General features: G+C 39.2%; 1 protein-coding gene across 10 annotated transcripts in view; it reads right to left on the bottom strand.

Moving 5' to 3' along the window:
• The window catches only part of LOC146525060 (C-myc promoter-binding protein-like), an 81,786-nt gene that overhangs the window by 29,629 nt on the left and 37,603 nt on the right, over positions 1-14,554 (bottom strand). For 5 of the 10 annotated variants that reach the window (XM_085165946.1, XM_085165953.1, XM_085165970.1 and 2 more), the window contains exons 6-14: positions 13,809-14,095; positions 13,299-13,365; positions 13,009-13,067; positions 10,984-11,128; positions 9,558-9,733; positions 9,036-9,136; positions 8,050-8,265; positions 4,319-4,464; positions 4,035-4,073 (exon numbers count right to left, since the gene is read on the bottom strand). In XM_085165946.1, coding sequence (XP_085022072.1) covers positions 4,035-4,073; positions 4,319-4,464; positions 8,050-8,265; positions 9,036-9,136; positions 9,558-9,733; positions 10,984-11,128; positions 13,009-13,067; positions 13,299-13,365; positions 13,809-14,095 — 1,236 coding nt within the window. The remainder of the gene's footprint in view (positions 1-4,034; positions 4,074-4,318; positions 4,465-8,049; positions 8,266-9,035; positions 9,137-9,557; positions 9,734-10,983; positions 11,129-13,008; positions 13,068-13,298; positions 13,366-13,808; positions 14,096-14,554) is intronic. The other 5 variants (XM_085165961.1, XM_085165988.1, XM_085166012.1 and 2 more) reach the window with 1 other exon arrangement.

Genomic DNA, 14,554 nt, shown 5'->3' with positions numbered 1-14,554 from the left:
GTTGTCTGAAAATATACAGAGAAACAACCGCAGCTCCCACGCAACAAGGACATAAACTCAGTCAACACCCTCTCCTCCTATATATATATATCAACGGACACTGGAACAACTTTTCTGTGCAAGCCATCACCTGGAACAACAGTTAGTTCAGTAGCTTTCTATTCAGTAACACTGCAACTCAATTTACAACTCTTACAGGGTTAACTGAACTTAGAGTCAACGTCTGTTGTGGACTGTGTCTGGATTTGTCTGACATAAAAAAGTAAAAAAAGATGAGGCAGAAAAAACAGGTAATTTGTCGATTCTTAATGTTCGCCTTGAGGCAGCTGCATCGTTGCAAGCGGCAAGTTGATTTGGCTGAAGTTATTCCCCATTTCAAAGTGAATACAAAAAAACATATTTCTATGAAATTTGATTATTTTGGGATTGTGTTAATGCATTCACTATCTACATATATACTACCTTCTTTTTTTTTTTTGAACAAATTTTTCATAGCATACTAATATTTAATATATAATATAATAATTTAATATAATAATATTTCATAGCCTTGGAAGACCACCTGATTTATTAATATACAAGGACCATGATCAGTTTGATTTACACATTGAACGATGAGCATATCATGCCACAGTCAGCTTAAGGTATAAACTGGTTCTATAGAATCTCTCATAACGGTTTGTCCCACTGTCAGTCTGTTTGGCTCAGATACATAGCAAGGAGACTACACTCAGCATTTGGTGTTATGTTATTGTAAGGCTGAGTTTCCAAGACCATATCTACAACCGTATCTCTTTATCGAATGATAAAAGATTATAGGTGCCCACTGATGGGGAAAAAAAGGTGGTCTGATTTTTATTAATGAGGCCAGAAACAAATCTATGTGGGCAAATGAAACAACAGCATAATGGTCCTCATTTATCATTTTCATCAGTGACATTTGGAGTTAGTGCAAAGATTTTACTACAGCCATGCTGGTAGGGCAGACAGATAAGACTAAGTGAATCTTAAATCAGAGGGTCTGAGCTTTATAGTGGATTTAAAACACCCAGTGTCACAGAGGGAAGCATCGTAAATTGAGAAGTGCTTAATGACAGGCTTTGGCGCTACAGGCAATGATTTTCTTCAAGCTGGAAAGAAGGGAGGTGAAGCACATGCTTAAAGTTCATAATTTAGTCTAGTTATTCAGATGGTAATTAAAGTTTGATAACAACCTCAGTCAAAGCAGTGGAGTGTGGGAGTGTCTCTTCCTTAGTGCTGTCTAAAGAAGGCTTTCATTATTCTTCTTTTGTCCATTAAAGAACATCAGAGGCTAACATGATTTTCTGTGCTGCTTCTATGGGCACATTTTAAAACACAGGAGTAAAAGCAGGAGCTGTCAGTTTTTCAAGGGTTTCTACAAACCCCCTTAGGTAAGATGTAGATGAGAGAGTTTGGTAAGATTTTAGCGACAAACCCAGTGGAGAGGGTTTTTAGGATTTTATATTGCTTTGTACAATAGCAATGCTGCTAGTGTTAGCCAAGTTGCTAACCATGATTAGCAATACAAGTCAGAGCATCAGTGTTCCCTGCCAAGCAGCTATCCAAACACATCACCACCCAGAAAGCAGAACTTGTACTTATCCAATTCACATCCAAATTATACTAACTCTGTGAAAAGCCAAGAAGTGTATTTTCCCAAAATGTCAAACAACTTCCTTTAAATAAACACTCTGTGACTTCGATGTGGCACCATGCTCCCAAGAGGTTCTTTCCGTCCATATTTTGGATATTTTGAAATTCTGCTGTGAACTGTTTCCAGCTATAAAACAACATATTCAGGTGGCAGGAAATCGGGGTATTATAAAAACTACTGGGAGTACGTATTTGCAGACACACTCCACATTCAAAAAGTAACATTAGTTTTTACCTGAAAAAACTCTGAACAGTTTCAAATTCACTGAGAGCTCTCTAATTAGGGCATATGGACAAATGTTGCAATGTGATGAATAGATGAGAAATTTAGAAAAAACTGATTTATCAATCTCTACATCAGCAGTGCTTCTTTAATAATGTGTATACCTTTTAAAGAGTTACTGTTACTGAGGTCTTAATACTGTATGTTTTTGTATAGAATCCCATGACTCTTTGTTTGATATTATCTTATTTGCATAATTAAAACTAGTGTTTTTGTCTTTTGGATTTAATTAGCTTTGCTGCTACAGCAAACATCTTGCCCTCAGCGATGTGTAGACTTTAACCTTATCTTCGTGTATGGGACGCCTGTGTGTGGGCTGAGAGATGCACTGCGTTTTGTCTCCTAGAGAGTAGATAACGTCATCCACAATGCCACAGTGCAGAGACAGTTTGAGGGATTTAATCGCCTGTAGAAGTGACGCACAGGCTGCATCAGGAAACACATGCTCCAGTGCAGGTCTGGGAAAACAGGGAGGGGAGGATGTGGATCCTGGCCTCTGTATTCACTTCCATTTTGTCTCAATTACAGCCAGAGCACGCACATGCACACACACGCACACACACACACACACACACACACACAGACAATGCAAGGACAGCAAAGACTATTTCAAAGTCAGTTATAAATGTCACCTGCAAAAACCAGTGACCCAAAGATGCGACTTAGCAAGCAAAGCGGTTTGGTAGTCTTTAAAACAGCAAACACACAAAACTGAACGTTCTGCACACAAATATGGTCTGATACAGGGACACACCCCATGAGCACATGAGGTCAACCTACTCAAAGTGCTCCCAATGGAAAAAAGGAGATGGACTGAGAGCAACTCCGAGTCTTCACACTGTCACACGAAAAAATGTGAGCCTAGGGGAAGAGCAAAAAACTAACTTCAAGCTCTGTTAGCGCTTCAGAAATCACTGAAGCGCTAAAAACCCTTACTCACTAGACTCATGAAAAATTGAAGGAAGAAATCCTTGCAGAAAACTGCACACATGGATTTTCCATGATACGGTGCATTCACTATCTCGGGACAAATTGCTGTGGCAGCAAATTTAATGTGGGTGTGGGAGAATTTTCATTAAAAATAGAGAATGTGTAAAAAGGCTCTACAGCTTGGATCATAAGGAACTAATTTAAATGACACAAGAATACGTGGGCGGGATAACATGAAAGCTTAAATCATATCTGTATGGCTGGAGGGTTTTCTAAGAGCATTGAGACAAAGCTGTTTCCAATTATGACTCAAAATAATTTGGTTACATTATGAGTATCATGTAGTAGGTTTGGGCCATATTTCAGTCACAGGGTATGCAGAGGTATTTAGAGATCTGGTTGCTACGATTTTGAGCACCATCATTACATTGATGGATCTCAATTAGACTGGTATGGAGTTGTTGTATTGAGAGCATGTATTGTAGTGCAGCAGTAGCTACTGATGTATCATTCAAGTGAGCGCAGAGAGCTGTTAAAATACAACTCCAAACAGTAAACATATTCTACTTTAACAATACATTGTGAAATTTTTCACTAAAGAAGCTAAAACGTCCAATTTGGATATGCCCCTAGAATTTCCTGATCAGTTTAAATTAAAACTTGTACCATCAACTAGTCAAAAAGTAAAAACTATCCAGAGTGCGGCTAATGTTGGCAGTGCTAGCATCAACAGCCTTCTTTCTTTGGAAAGACAGGAAAGTGAACATGACACACACAATAAGCTGTAATACCATTTAGAATAGCTACAGAGCCAAATGTTATCTACTGCAGGTTTTTTTTAATCCTATTTCTGATGACAGTGAAGGCAGCAAAGGTTAATTGTCTGTCTGCTAATTCCTCAAATCCATTGCTACAATGACTTCTATCTAAGCTTTTAGGGGTTCTGTTCATTTGCTGGTTGTTTTTTTGTGGGTTTTTTTTTTTTTTTTTACACACCATCATCACACACCATGAACCCTGTTGAAATATCAGGAAGTAATAAGAGTATGAAAAAGTAAAGACCACCCAAGCTTACCATACACCATGCACAATTCCTCTATCTGGAAACAAAATGTTTCAGGATAGGTGAGAATAAAAATAGACTTACCTTGCCTCCTTTATCTGCACCCCGCTCTGAATTGTAAAGCTGTTCACAAGTGGAGGCAGAAAGGAAGAGAGAAAGGGAAACTCAAGAAGGTTTGGTTGAAGACAAGTGAAGTGACACAGAGAAGAGGGAAATCTGCTAACACTACTGTAAGTGGAACACAGTGGGGGTCCACTGAGAAAAGAAATGCCAGAAAAGAAAAGGGCTTTTTTCCCCCCTCTACTGCATCAAAATGAATATGTATGCATGTGATATAGCATTCTCTTGTATAAAATAAAAAGGCTCACTTTATCCACACAGTCGTCAAAGAAGGCCAGGCTGGCGTCTTTGTCGCTGACAAAGGAGCACTCTTCGATAAAGCGGATGAACATCTGGGTCTTCGTCATTAGGGAGTAGAACTTCTGGTGTGAGCGGTCGCGGCTCTTCAAGAACCCTGAGGGGAGAAACATAGATGAGTTATTAAACATGGTAGTAACCTTACTTTGCTGAGATCTAACATGTCAGTGTAATAACTGAAAGATGATTTGAGATTACAGTGGGTTTACCTTTATAGAAGATCTCACTCTAACTTCTGAAAAATGGTGAGCAGTCACAAGAATAATTTAAAGACTTCTTCAAAAGGTGTGTGAGTGTGTGGTTAAAGAACCCATTATTCTAGAACAAGCTGTATGTATACTGCATCCATTTGTCTTGGTTTGGATAATGCAAGCCACAATGTTGTTAGCGTAATGGCCAATACGGGATGTGCAACAACGTGGTGAAAAACTTCCATAATAGATGCTGAAAGCTTCCCTATAAGTCACTGAGTAATAAGCCACTGCTGTTATGAGACTCAGAATAGGATGGATGGTTTCTGGCTCACAGCACGGATGTGGAAGCCAAACACTTCCTGCAGTAGATAAATATTTTAATCATGACACCGGCCACTTGCAATTTGGGCCTGTTCAGGTCAGTTTCAGGGTAGCCTCACGATACCATTCTCTATGTCCTTCACTACATTTTAAAACATTGGCCTTAAAAATTAGTTCACTTACTGATTACTTTATAAAAACAACAACAAAATCTTTAATGCATTTCAAACTTTTGCTTTTTTGCTTTGTGCTGTCACCGAAATGCACTTTGGATCTGACAATCTGAGGGCCAAATAATTATGTTTATTTAGTTCACATTTCTTCCAGTGACCTTAAAAATGCAGTCCAGTTATTTTTGACCTGAGTCATGACTTCAAAACAACAACAGGGTAGACCCAAAAAAGTTGATTCTTTTCATCTGGACATAGCGTTTTCAGTTGGAGAAATGTTTCATCATTCACCTGAGTGACTTTTTCATACACATGCATTTGCATAATGACTGAAACTAGCACCACTGGTGAACAGTGGGCTGTGAGGTCAGTTGTCATGACCATTGATCAACAACCACTGACCATTGATCAGTTTTGAAGGGATTTCGTAACCTGGATGATTAAACAAAGATTAAGAAAACAATAGGTAGTATCGTCAAAATAAGAAAAAAAATTTCTATGAAATACAGCGCCACATATTAAATGTCTAAATGCCCCTTGTCTGTATTAGAAAAACTTCCAACCAGTAAGTACGCTGAAATAAAATAAACAAGCAGCCTACAAGGCTTTAGTGCTCTCTGGTTCAGGATTACGTTAGGCCCGTAGAGAACAAAAGGAGGTTGAAATGTCTCAAAAGCAGCAGGAAAAGAGCAAGGATTAAAGTTCATTAATGCTCATCAGAGAAAGACAAATATTTTAGAACACCTCTAAAACAGAGTGCCATCAGCACACTGAGCTTGGTGATACCATTTTAAAGAAAATGGATTGACTAGCAGGTGGTGCTTGTATATGTGTTCATCTGTTATTTAGAAAATAACCTGAACTGAAGTAAAAGTTGTTGTTTTTTTAAATTTACCATCTGCTTTGCAAATGTGAAAAATCAGAGTAAAAAGGAACACAGCTGCAGCGTGTGTGTAAAAATGTCATAGACACAGATGTTGATTCATATCATCATATTAACATACTTAGTAATATTTTATTGTTGTGGATATTAAGTAAAAAGTGGTCAGGAGTTCAAATGTGATGTACAAGCTGTTACATATTTCTTTGAGTTATTATGTAATATACTGCAGCTTTTTCTGTTTGCTGTATCACATATTTCAGACAGGACGCAGCCTTGGCTCCAGCTATTCTCCAGTGGAGCAGGCTTATCACCCCAACTCACTTCAACTGTGATGCAAAGCAGCTTTCATGGGCTCAGACCCACAGGCAGGATGACAACCCTCTGGAGCTCAGAAGCTGCAGTGTTAACTGGCTAACCTTCAGTTTGCAAGCAGCCTCGACCCTTCAACCCGAGCATCTCCTCAAAGCCTAGCCTTCCTGCCCAAACAGCTTCTCTGTGTATTTACTCGGAGGTGGAAATGGACACTTACGAAAGCTCATGTATTAAACAACGCCATCTGTGCTTGAGGCAGACCAGCTGTCGAGAAGAAGGTGCGACAGATGATGTGGTCTTAGCTTAAATATTCAGAACGTCATTAGCACTAATCATGCATTGTGACTGTACAACTAGGACTGGATAATGATGAAAAAGTAGAGCAAAGTTAACTTTTGATGGTGGCTGACATTCTGCGCACCACATTGGATGTTAACAGCCTCAGCTCTGTTGGTCAATTGTCAAGTCAGTTCCCTAGAGCTCTTAGTTCTAAGAAGGCTCTTGTTGGTTGGTCTAGATTCTCAAATTAAAATGACTCAGTAAGTCTCCACTAACTCATTAAATATCCTTGAGATTAGCCAATAGCCATGCTAATAAAATCAATGGGGAAGGCATTGAGAAATACACAATAAATCTTCTTCCCCACACCCTCCAAAAAAATCTGACAAAATTAATAGAGCTAATCTGTCAGGATATGTCACACAATTTTCTGACTTTTTCCAGAAAGAAACTAAAATAATAGTATCAGCATTATTTTCTCCAAGAGCTCAGGCTGGCTTCTGTTTCAAATCGTCAACATTATGGACGTCAGCGGTCAGGAGACAGGTAACACAGCAAGTGTATAAATCCTTCTGTAAAATGTGGTTAGTGCACTATTGTCAGAGTGATTGGCTCACAATGTGTAACACGCAACAAACTTCTACTAGTTCCAATTAGGGAATCTGGGTGGAAAAGTCTAATTAGATTCTTTATTACTCTACATATTACTAACAAATTTCAGCGGCATCAGCAACAATATTGGAGACAGTGTGGTCACTTAAAGACCAATCACTCTCCTATCTTCTGGACATGTACACAATTGACACCATTATGGGACAGTATATTCAAGTTAATGGATGACATCATGGCTTATGCCACCCCTAAGGAACCCAAGACCTTCCTACTGGGTCTGCTACCCAGAGATTTGATACCAAAAAAGGACAGATACATTTTTAAAATTCTGTTGACTGCAACTAGAAAGGCCATAACAAGGAATTGGATTAGCAGAGCAAGTGCTAGAGATTATAGAAGAAATACACTTGATCGAGAGACTGACTTTCTTTCTACGACTCAAAGGACATCTTTTTCCACAACATTGGACTAAATGGCACAACTACAAGCAAAGGCTTGAAGACTGTTATTTAATCCAGTCTATACCTCTTTATTTGTAAGATTCTTGAATAGTGTCCCAATTTGTTCCATTTATATTTTTGATATATTTTTGTTATGTTTTTGTTGCTATGGAAAATTGGAAATAGAAAGTTTAAAAAAATGTGGTGAGTGCAGAAAAGTACCATAAGGTTCAGGCTATGTTAAAGAATGAAGGTGGTCATACCAAATATTGACTTCCAAGCTGATTAGAATTAAAGAAACTCTGTTTTGCCCAGTTCTGTACCTCTGAGACTTTTCATGTTTCTGTGTGAGGAATATGAAGAGGCCAGTGGGGTGAGGACACCAGCTAATTCATTCAGTCCGTTTCCTCTGCACATGGAGAGCTGTCGAGAGTTCAAGCTACATGTGGACACTGACATTATTCCTAATACCTTGCAAGTCAAAGAGTGAGCTAGCGTCTGTGGCTTTCTCTGAAGGCGCTTGAGTGATGGGGCGCAAGAAGGAGCGGTAGCCTTTCAGAATTGCTGCCATGAAGCGCAGAAAAGCTTCCTGGATCTCTAGCTCCAGTGTGTGGAGACTCTTCCCACAGCTCAACTCTGACGAATCGCTCATGCTCAGCTCCAGCAGCCCATCTGGTCGGTACTGACCTGAAGCAGGAGGAAAATACATTTTAGCAGCTGACAGCACATATCAGGATCTTTAGGCTAATGTCAACATAAAGGGTAAATCACTACTTTCAGCTGAGCCAGCTGCATTATTTGCATTTTGATGAAGTGGTTCTGATCTAAATGCATGTGTTGAAAGGTTTGTGCACAGCTGCAGTATTCCAGTAAGTAATCCTACTGTGAATGAGGATTAGTATTACATAATTACATTTTTTTTAATCCTTAGTCGATATCCTTATTTAGAGACTTCCAACAGGGTTAAATGTCTCAACTACAACCTCTGGCATGCATATCAATATTCAGCACTTGTGGCAGTTACTGGCTAGATTTTCAACTTCACTGAATTAGAAAATTAAATTATTCAGATTCCTACAGCTCAAGAAGCAGCAGGTTTCATGTTCACTCAGTGGGTATGCTTCCTCAAACGCGCAAAAAGTTGATAACAATACAGTGAGCCCCACACCAGAGCAGACGGATAATTAGGAGATTATGCTTTGATGGGATTATTGCTGGCTTTCAGATTTGAATGGAGAGCTGGACAAAGGAAAGTGAATGGAGAGCAAATTGTAAAGGCAACACAATCAGTGACTACAGATGATAAAAATAGAAGAGCGTGCAATGTGGAGACCTTAGTTAGACCCTAATTATCATTGAAAGTGATCTTTATCATAAATACATCCAGAAATGAACTAAATAAACACCAACACTGGATGCAGTTTTACAATAATTTGCCCCACCGCTTCAGCACTCACCATCAACAAGCTGCTGGTAGAGATTATTCAGCACATTCATTAGGTTTTTACAAGCTTTCTTTGGCAGAATCTTCCATGTGAGGGCTCGCTTATCTTCATGGCTAGAAAAGCAGAAACATACACTGAGGCCAACATCAACATGAGCAGTGGTTAGGCCAAGAGGGATTTCAGACCACCCCAACGTTGTCTGGCTGGTAATAAGGCCAAAAATGATGCGAACCATTACTGACCTTACCTGGCACGCTAGAAAATTGCATTCTCGTCATATTAAAACAAGTCTGACACTACAAAAATAACCATTTCCACCCAATCTCTGGCCTGATGTCTAAAGTTAGAACTCATGAGCCAGCAGATATGCTGTCTGAAAAATAGAGGGACCAAAGGATGTTGAGCTTATAGCTTAGAAGGTGCTGTATGGATCGCTGTATAGAACAATGGACACGGTGAAGATTAAGCTCAGCAAAATTCACTTTCTTACCTAAATACCTACAGCTGTGGGAAGGTTTTAAGGATTGTGCTTACTGGAAGATGGTGTTTGTGTCCAGGTCCACGCAACTGACATCCGGAGGGGGATCATAAAGATCAAAGTAGCGAGAGTCCACGCCTACAATGAACGGACAGGGGGCACTCAACACATCAGCCAACGCCAGGGGGCACAGAGGAATATACGGGCAGGGCCAGTGGAACGGAAAAATCATCTGAGGAGGGTGAAAAAGAGCACAAGAGCAGAAAAATCAGACAGACCTCCTTCAATGAATTTCCAGATAACACAGGACTGAGCTATAGTGCACGTGGTCAGATTCACAGTATAGCTGAGCCGTGTATAGGATTAAAACAAAACGTAAACACCATCTGCAGTGTTAAGAAAATGTTTGTGACCCCCCACCACCTCCCTTCTCTATCTCCTTTGACCTCCTCGTCCAGGTGTAACAACAGAATTACGGTGGATACAAGACATTCCACATTTCGTTTGGATTAAGCTCCAGACTTTGGCTTCATCATTCTAAAGCATTATGTTTAACTGTTCTTTGGTACTTGTATGCTTTGGATCATTGGCTCTCCTCATTACCCACAGATGTCCTGAAAATTTCATTTGTGTGCTGGTATAATTCTTAATTTTTTCTTAATTTTTTCCATCAGTGATGACAAGTATTTCTATGACACCACCACAATGTTTCACAGATGGAAAAAGGCTCCCATCCAGGAATGCTAATTATTCCTTTCTCCAAACATAATGCTTCTCATTTGAAATAAAAACAATCTATTCTCCATCCACAAAAACACTGGTTTAACAGCTTGCTGGCTTGTCCTGACTTGTCCATGTTCTAAAGAGAAGTTGTGTTCTCCTTGCATCCCTTTACTTCAAATTGCTGTTGTTTAGTATTATCTCGTTGGGGGAAACACGGAGTTAACTTCTGTGAAAGAGCCCTTTAGGTCCTGGGAAGTTACCCGGAGTTCTTTCATAGTTATTCAGACTTTAACATGACATTTTCCTTGAGTGATTTCTGTTGGTTGACCCCTCCTGTGGAAAGTAAGTATAGGTGGTTCTATGTCATGTTTAGCATCACAAACTTTTAATGTCAAGGTCAGGCTTGGATAAATCCACTCTTAAAAGTAGGACACCCACTCACACCTGCTTGTCATCCTATTGACTGAAAACACCTCTATCTAATTTCACCTTCAAATTTACTGCTCATCTTAGCAGTTCACTTTTCCTATCACGGAAAAGTCAGTGGCCAACTATATATTTCAATGACTGGATTTGAAGGTTTTCTTTTTTACCTACAACAATGTTTTATTGTATTTATAGAGATATATAGAAAGGGATTCACAAACATTTTCTTGTAATTGTAAATGCTGCCATTCATTTAAATTAAGTATAAAACAAGAAGACAGTGAAACTAAGAGGAGATAGAGCACTCTATGACAGCTGAATGGAGTTACTTACAGACACGAGAGCCTCAGTAACACTGGTCAGTACGGCCGGTCGTAGTGAATGGATCAGGATCTTATGTTCAGTGACAGCAAACACCAGCAAGGTGACAGCGTTCTCTGGCCCAAGGTTGTGGAGCAGTGTGGAAAACCGACCACCACTAAATAAATAAATATATAAATGATTTTCTTTTAAATTGTTTCTTTTAAAATCTATTGTATATATTTTTTGAAAGAAAGGCTTTAGGTTTCTCAAACAACTCTAATATTTATAATATAAGGCGAGTTCAGACCTGATTATATAAACTTGGCACAGAAAGTAAGGGAAATTTGGATTTGGTGGATTATTTCTTTGTTGTAACAACAATTCTTGGAAAAAAATGTGGTACCTGGACAAACTTCAAATGTTGATTTTTAAGTAACCTAAGGTAAATACAACTGCAATAAAAATGTTCAAAAGTTAAAGTAACACTCAGCCATGGAAAATTAAGGTAACTGATACCAATAGTACACCTTCAACTAGAACAGGGAAGGCCATTAAAGATGTTGAAGTGCTTCTAATGTTCAAAATATTAAAATGACCATTTGAGTAGAACCATGAAAGTCAAAACATGATCTGGAAGAACAGGAAAAAAAATTCAGATATGGCATTTCTGCTCATCAGAAAAACAAAAACACCCATATCACTGCAATGGTGGTGCATCATGCAACTGTGACGCTTTGATACACAAATGCAGTCTTGCAGTCCAAATATGAAGAGTGCTCAAAAGGAACAGTACCTGCAACCTCATTACAAATGTCTAAAGTCTGCAAAGTAACATCTGGATCAGCCAAAGTCATTTTGAAAACAAGTGCAGTGGACAGATGAAGGTCACACAGAGCTGTCTGGCAAATATCACCATGATTTGTAGAAATAAAGTGAAGCCGCGCCTAATTTAACAAAAACTTTAGATTGGAATCATATTTTTTCGTTTGGAGCTGGTGGGGATTCAGGGGCAAAGGAAAATCTGCATGAATAGACAAAAACAGGTACAAACTAACAAACTCTACCCAAAAGAAAGTAAGAGCATTGGCTATGAACCCACATTTTTTCTATAAATATTTGTGTGGTCTCAGAATTTTACAATCTCAGTTTAAACTGAGACATTTTACTATTGCATGAAAAAGATTTAATTTTTCATGCAGTTTTATTTAATTTGATGGGACCAACATGCCTCAAAAAGTTTGAGACACAGACAATAAAAGGCTGGAAATTTAAGTGGTCATTAAAAAACAGCTGTGAGAACATTTTGCACCTAATGAGTGTCACTGGCAACAGGCCAGGAACACGACTGTATGAAAACAAGAGGATCTCAGGCAGCACTGTGGGCATAACAGGGCATGACATGTTTCTGTCATGGAAATCACTGCATGGACTCAAGAACACTTCCAGAAGTCATTGTGCCATCCGCAAATACAGGTTAAAGCTCTATCATGCAAAGAAGAAGCTCTATGTGAAGATGATCCAGGAACACAGCTTTCTTCTCTGGACCATTTAAAATGTAATGAGGCAAAGTGTAAAACTGTTCTGGGGTCATATTATATCAGTGTGTTCAGTTTGAAAGCCTGCATCTCTGATGATATAGAGGTGCATTAGTACCTCTAGAACTGACACTTGCACATGTGGAAAGTTGCCATCAATGCTGAGAGGTATTTACAGGTAGCAGCTTTTTCAGGGAAGCCCTTGAATATTTTAGCAAGACGGTGCTACTGCATCTATTACATCAGCATAACTTACATGCAGTCCAGACCTTTCACCATTTAAAAAAAGCTGGAAGCAAAAATCCTGTATCAGACAAAAATGGGATGCTACACAGCAGTAAATATGACCTTGTTGCAAATTTTTGGGACATGCTGGTGCAATTTTTTTCTTACAAACTGTACATTTTGTCAGTTCAAAAATTTGATATGTTTTCTAACTGATGTTTTACTCATATTTCTTTAGATCTGACACCAAAACTAACATTTAGCACAAAGAAACTTTGAGCACAGCTGCTCTTACCTGAGCGGTAATGGAGAAGAGACCGGCTGGCTCAGCATCAGGCTGTCATGAGGGGAAAGCTAAAGAAAAGCTGGAAAATGAGATAAAACCAACCACGCAAAAAAAGTCTGCACTGAATCATTTAAATGTTCATCCATAATGAAGGACCAAAAGCGGTGCACCCCTGCGGGTGAACTAACACCTTCAGAAATCAACTCATTCTTCAGCAATATGCAGGTTAAACATTCTAGCCTGCATTAAATGCAATAAGCATCACAAAGAACCATTTCACTCTTGCAGTTAAAACATACCTGCACAAGGATGCGAGGCCTCTGAGAGGAAGGGAAGGGAACTTTGTGCATGAAGTGGGAGATGTGCCTGGAATGAAGAAAAATGAGTGGAACATAAGGCCAAATATGCCAGCAGTAGGCAGCAGAATAATCCATCTGTTCAACCAGTAATGAGCAGGAGTGAAATACACAAAGCATGACTCTTCTGTTACACATTACCTTACCAGCAGAATTACAAGTATGCATCTGACCAAACACAATTTCTGTTCCCTTTTTTCTTCCTCCATGTGAGAAAAAAAAATTAATTTTCTCTTTTTCAACTCTAACATCAGGAAAAACAGGTCCAGGTTCAGACACAATTAAAACTAAACTAATGACATATCTCAGCGTGACACCATGTAGCAAACTGCCAAAGAAAAGAGTTATATTTCCACATCCCAATCATTGTAGTCGCTAGAACACTAAATAATAACATGTTCAGCAACCACAGCATACAATTTTTAAATGAAGAGAGAAAACATGAGTACCCACTTCTCAATGGGCAGGGCATGAGGGCCTGAGATGGAGTAGCGATAGAGGAATGTGAGGAACTTGCGGAAAGCGTCGAAGAAGGGCCAGTGAGAGAGCAGGCAGATACACTTGTTGGTGTAGACTGAGCGCGGGCTGCCGTTTGCGGTGCTGCTGGTGCCAGCGGCCATACAGCTGGAGGGAGAGGGTTTGTGTGGGTCGGGGATTAGGAGACCCAGCTGGGAGAGCTGCTGATCGGTCAGGCACTCCTGTGGGTAGGGCTCATAGAACTGAATGGCAGCACCGTAAACCTGGTAGAGGAGAAATAAAAACACAGGAAACCAGAAACAGTCTAAATACTTATATACCTCTGTGATGTGATAATGCCACAGTCAGACATTTTTCTTGGTTTAGATTTGCTTTTGAAAAGGATGCAAAAAAAGATTTTTGTAAATAATAATTGATCTGCCAGTGTTTCTGTGACTGGTTAATAAACTAAAAGAAGAAAAAAAATCATGCCATTTGCAATTTTACATTCCCAACTTCACATCTTAAAATTACTTGCTTTATCTATCTGACAGCCTAAACTCAAAGATTTCATTTACGCAATTCAGTCAGTGCTCATTGCAAATGTTGCAAATGCAAATCAACTAAAACCCATCAACCTATCAAAATAGTTCCCAACCACTTTATGCTAATCAGCCAATTAGTTCTGATAAGCCAATCATTTTCTTTAGTATCTCCTTCTCTTTCACTCACACGCGCAGACA

Source organism: Neolamprologus multifasciatus, chromosome 1, assembly GCF_963576455.1.
Source record: "Neolamprologus multifasciatus chromosome 1, fNeoMul1.2, whole genome shotgun sequence".
Classification (NCBI taxonomy): domain Eukaryota; kingdom Metazoa; phylum Chordata; class Actinopteri; order Cichliformes; family Cichlidae; genus Neolamprologus; species Neolamprologus multifasciatus.
Note: the sequence above shows the minus strand (reverse complement) of the source record. Positions and strands in the feature narration are given on the sequence as shown.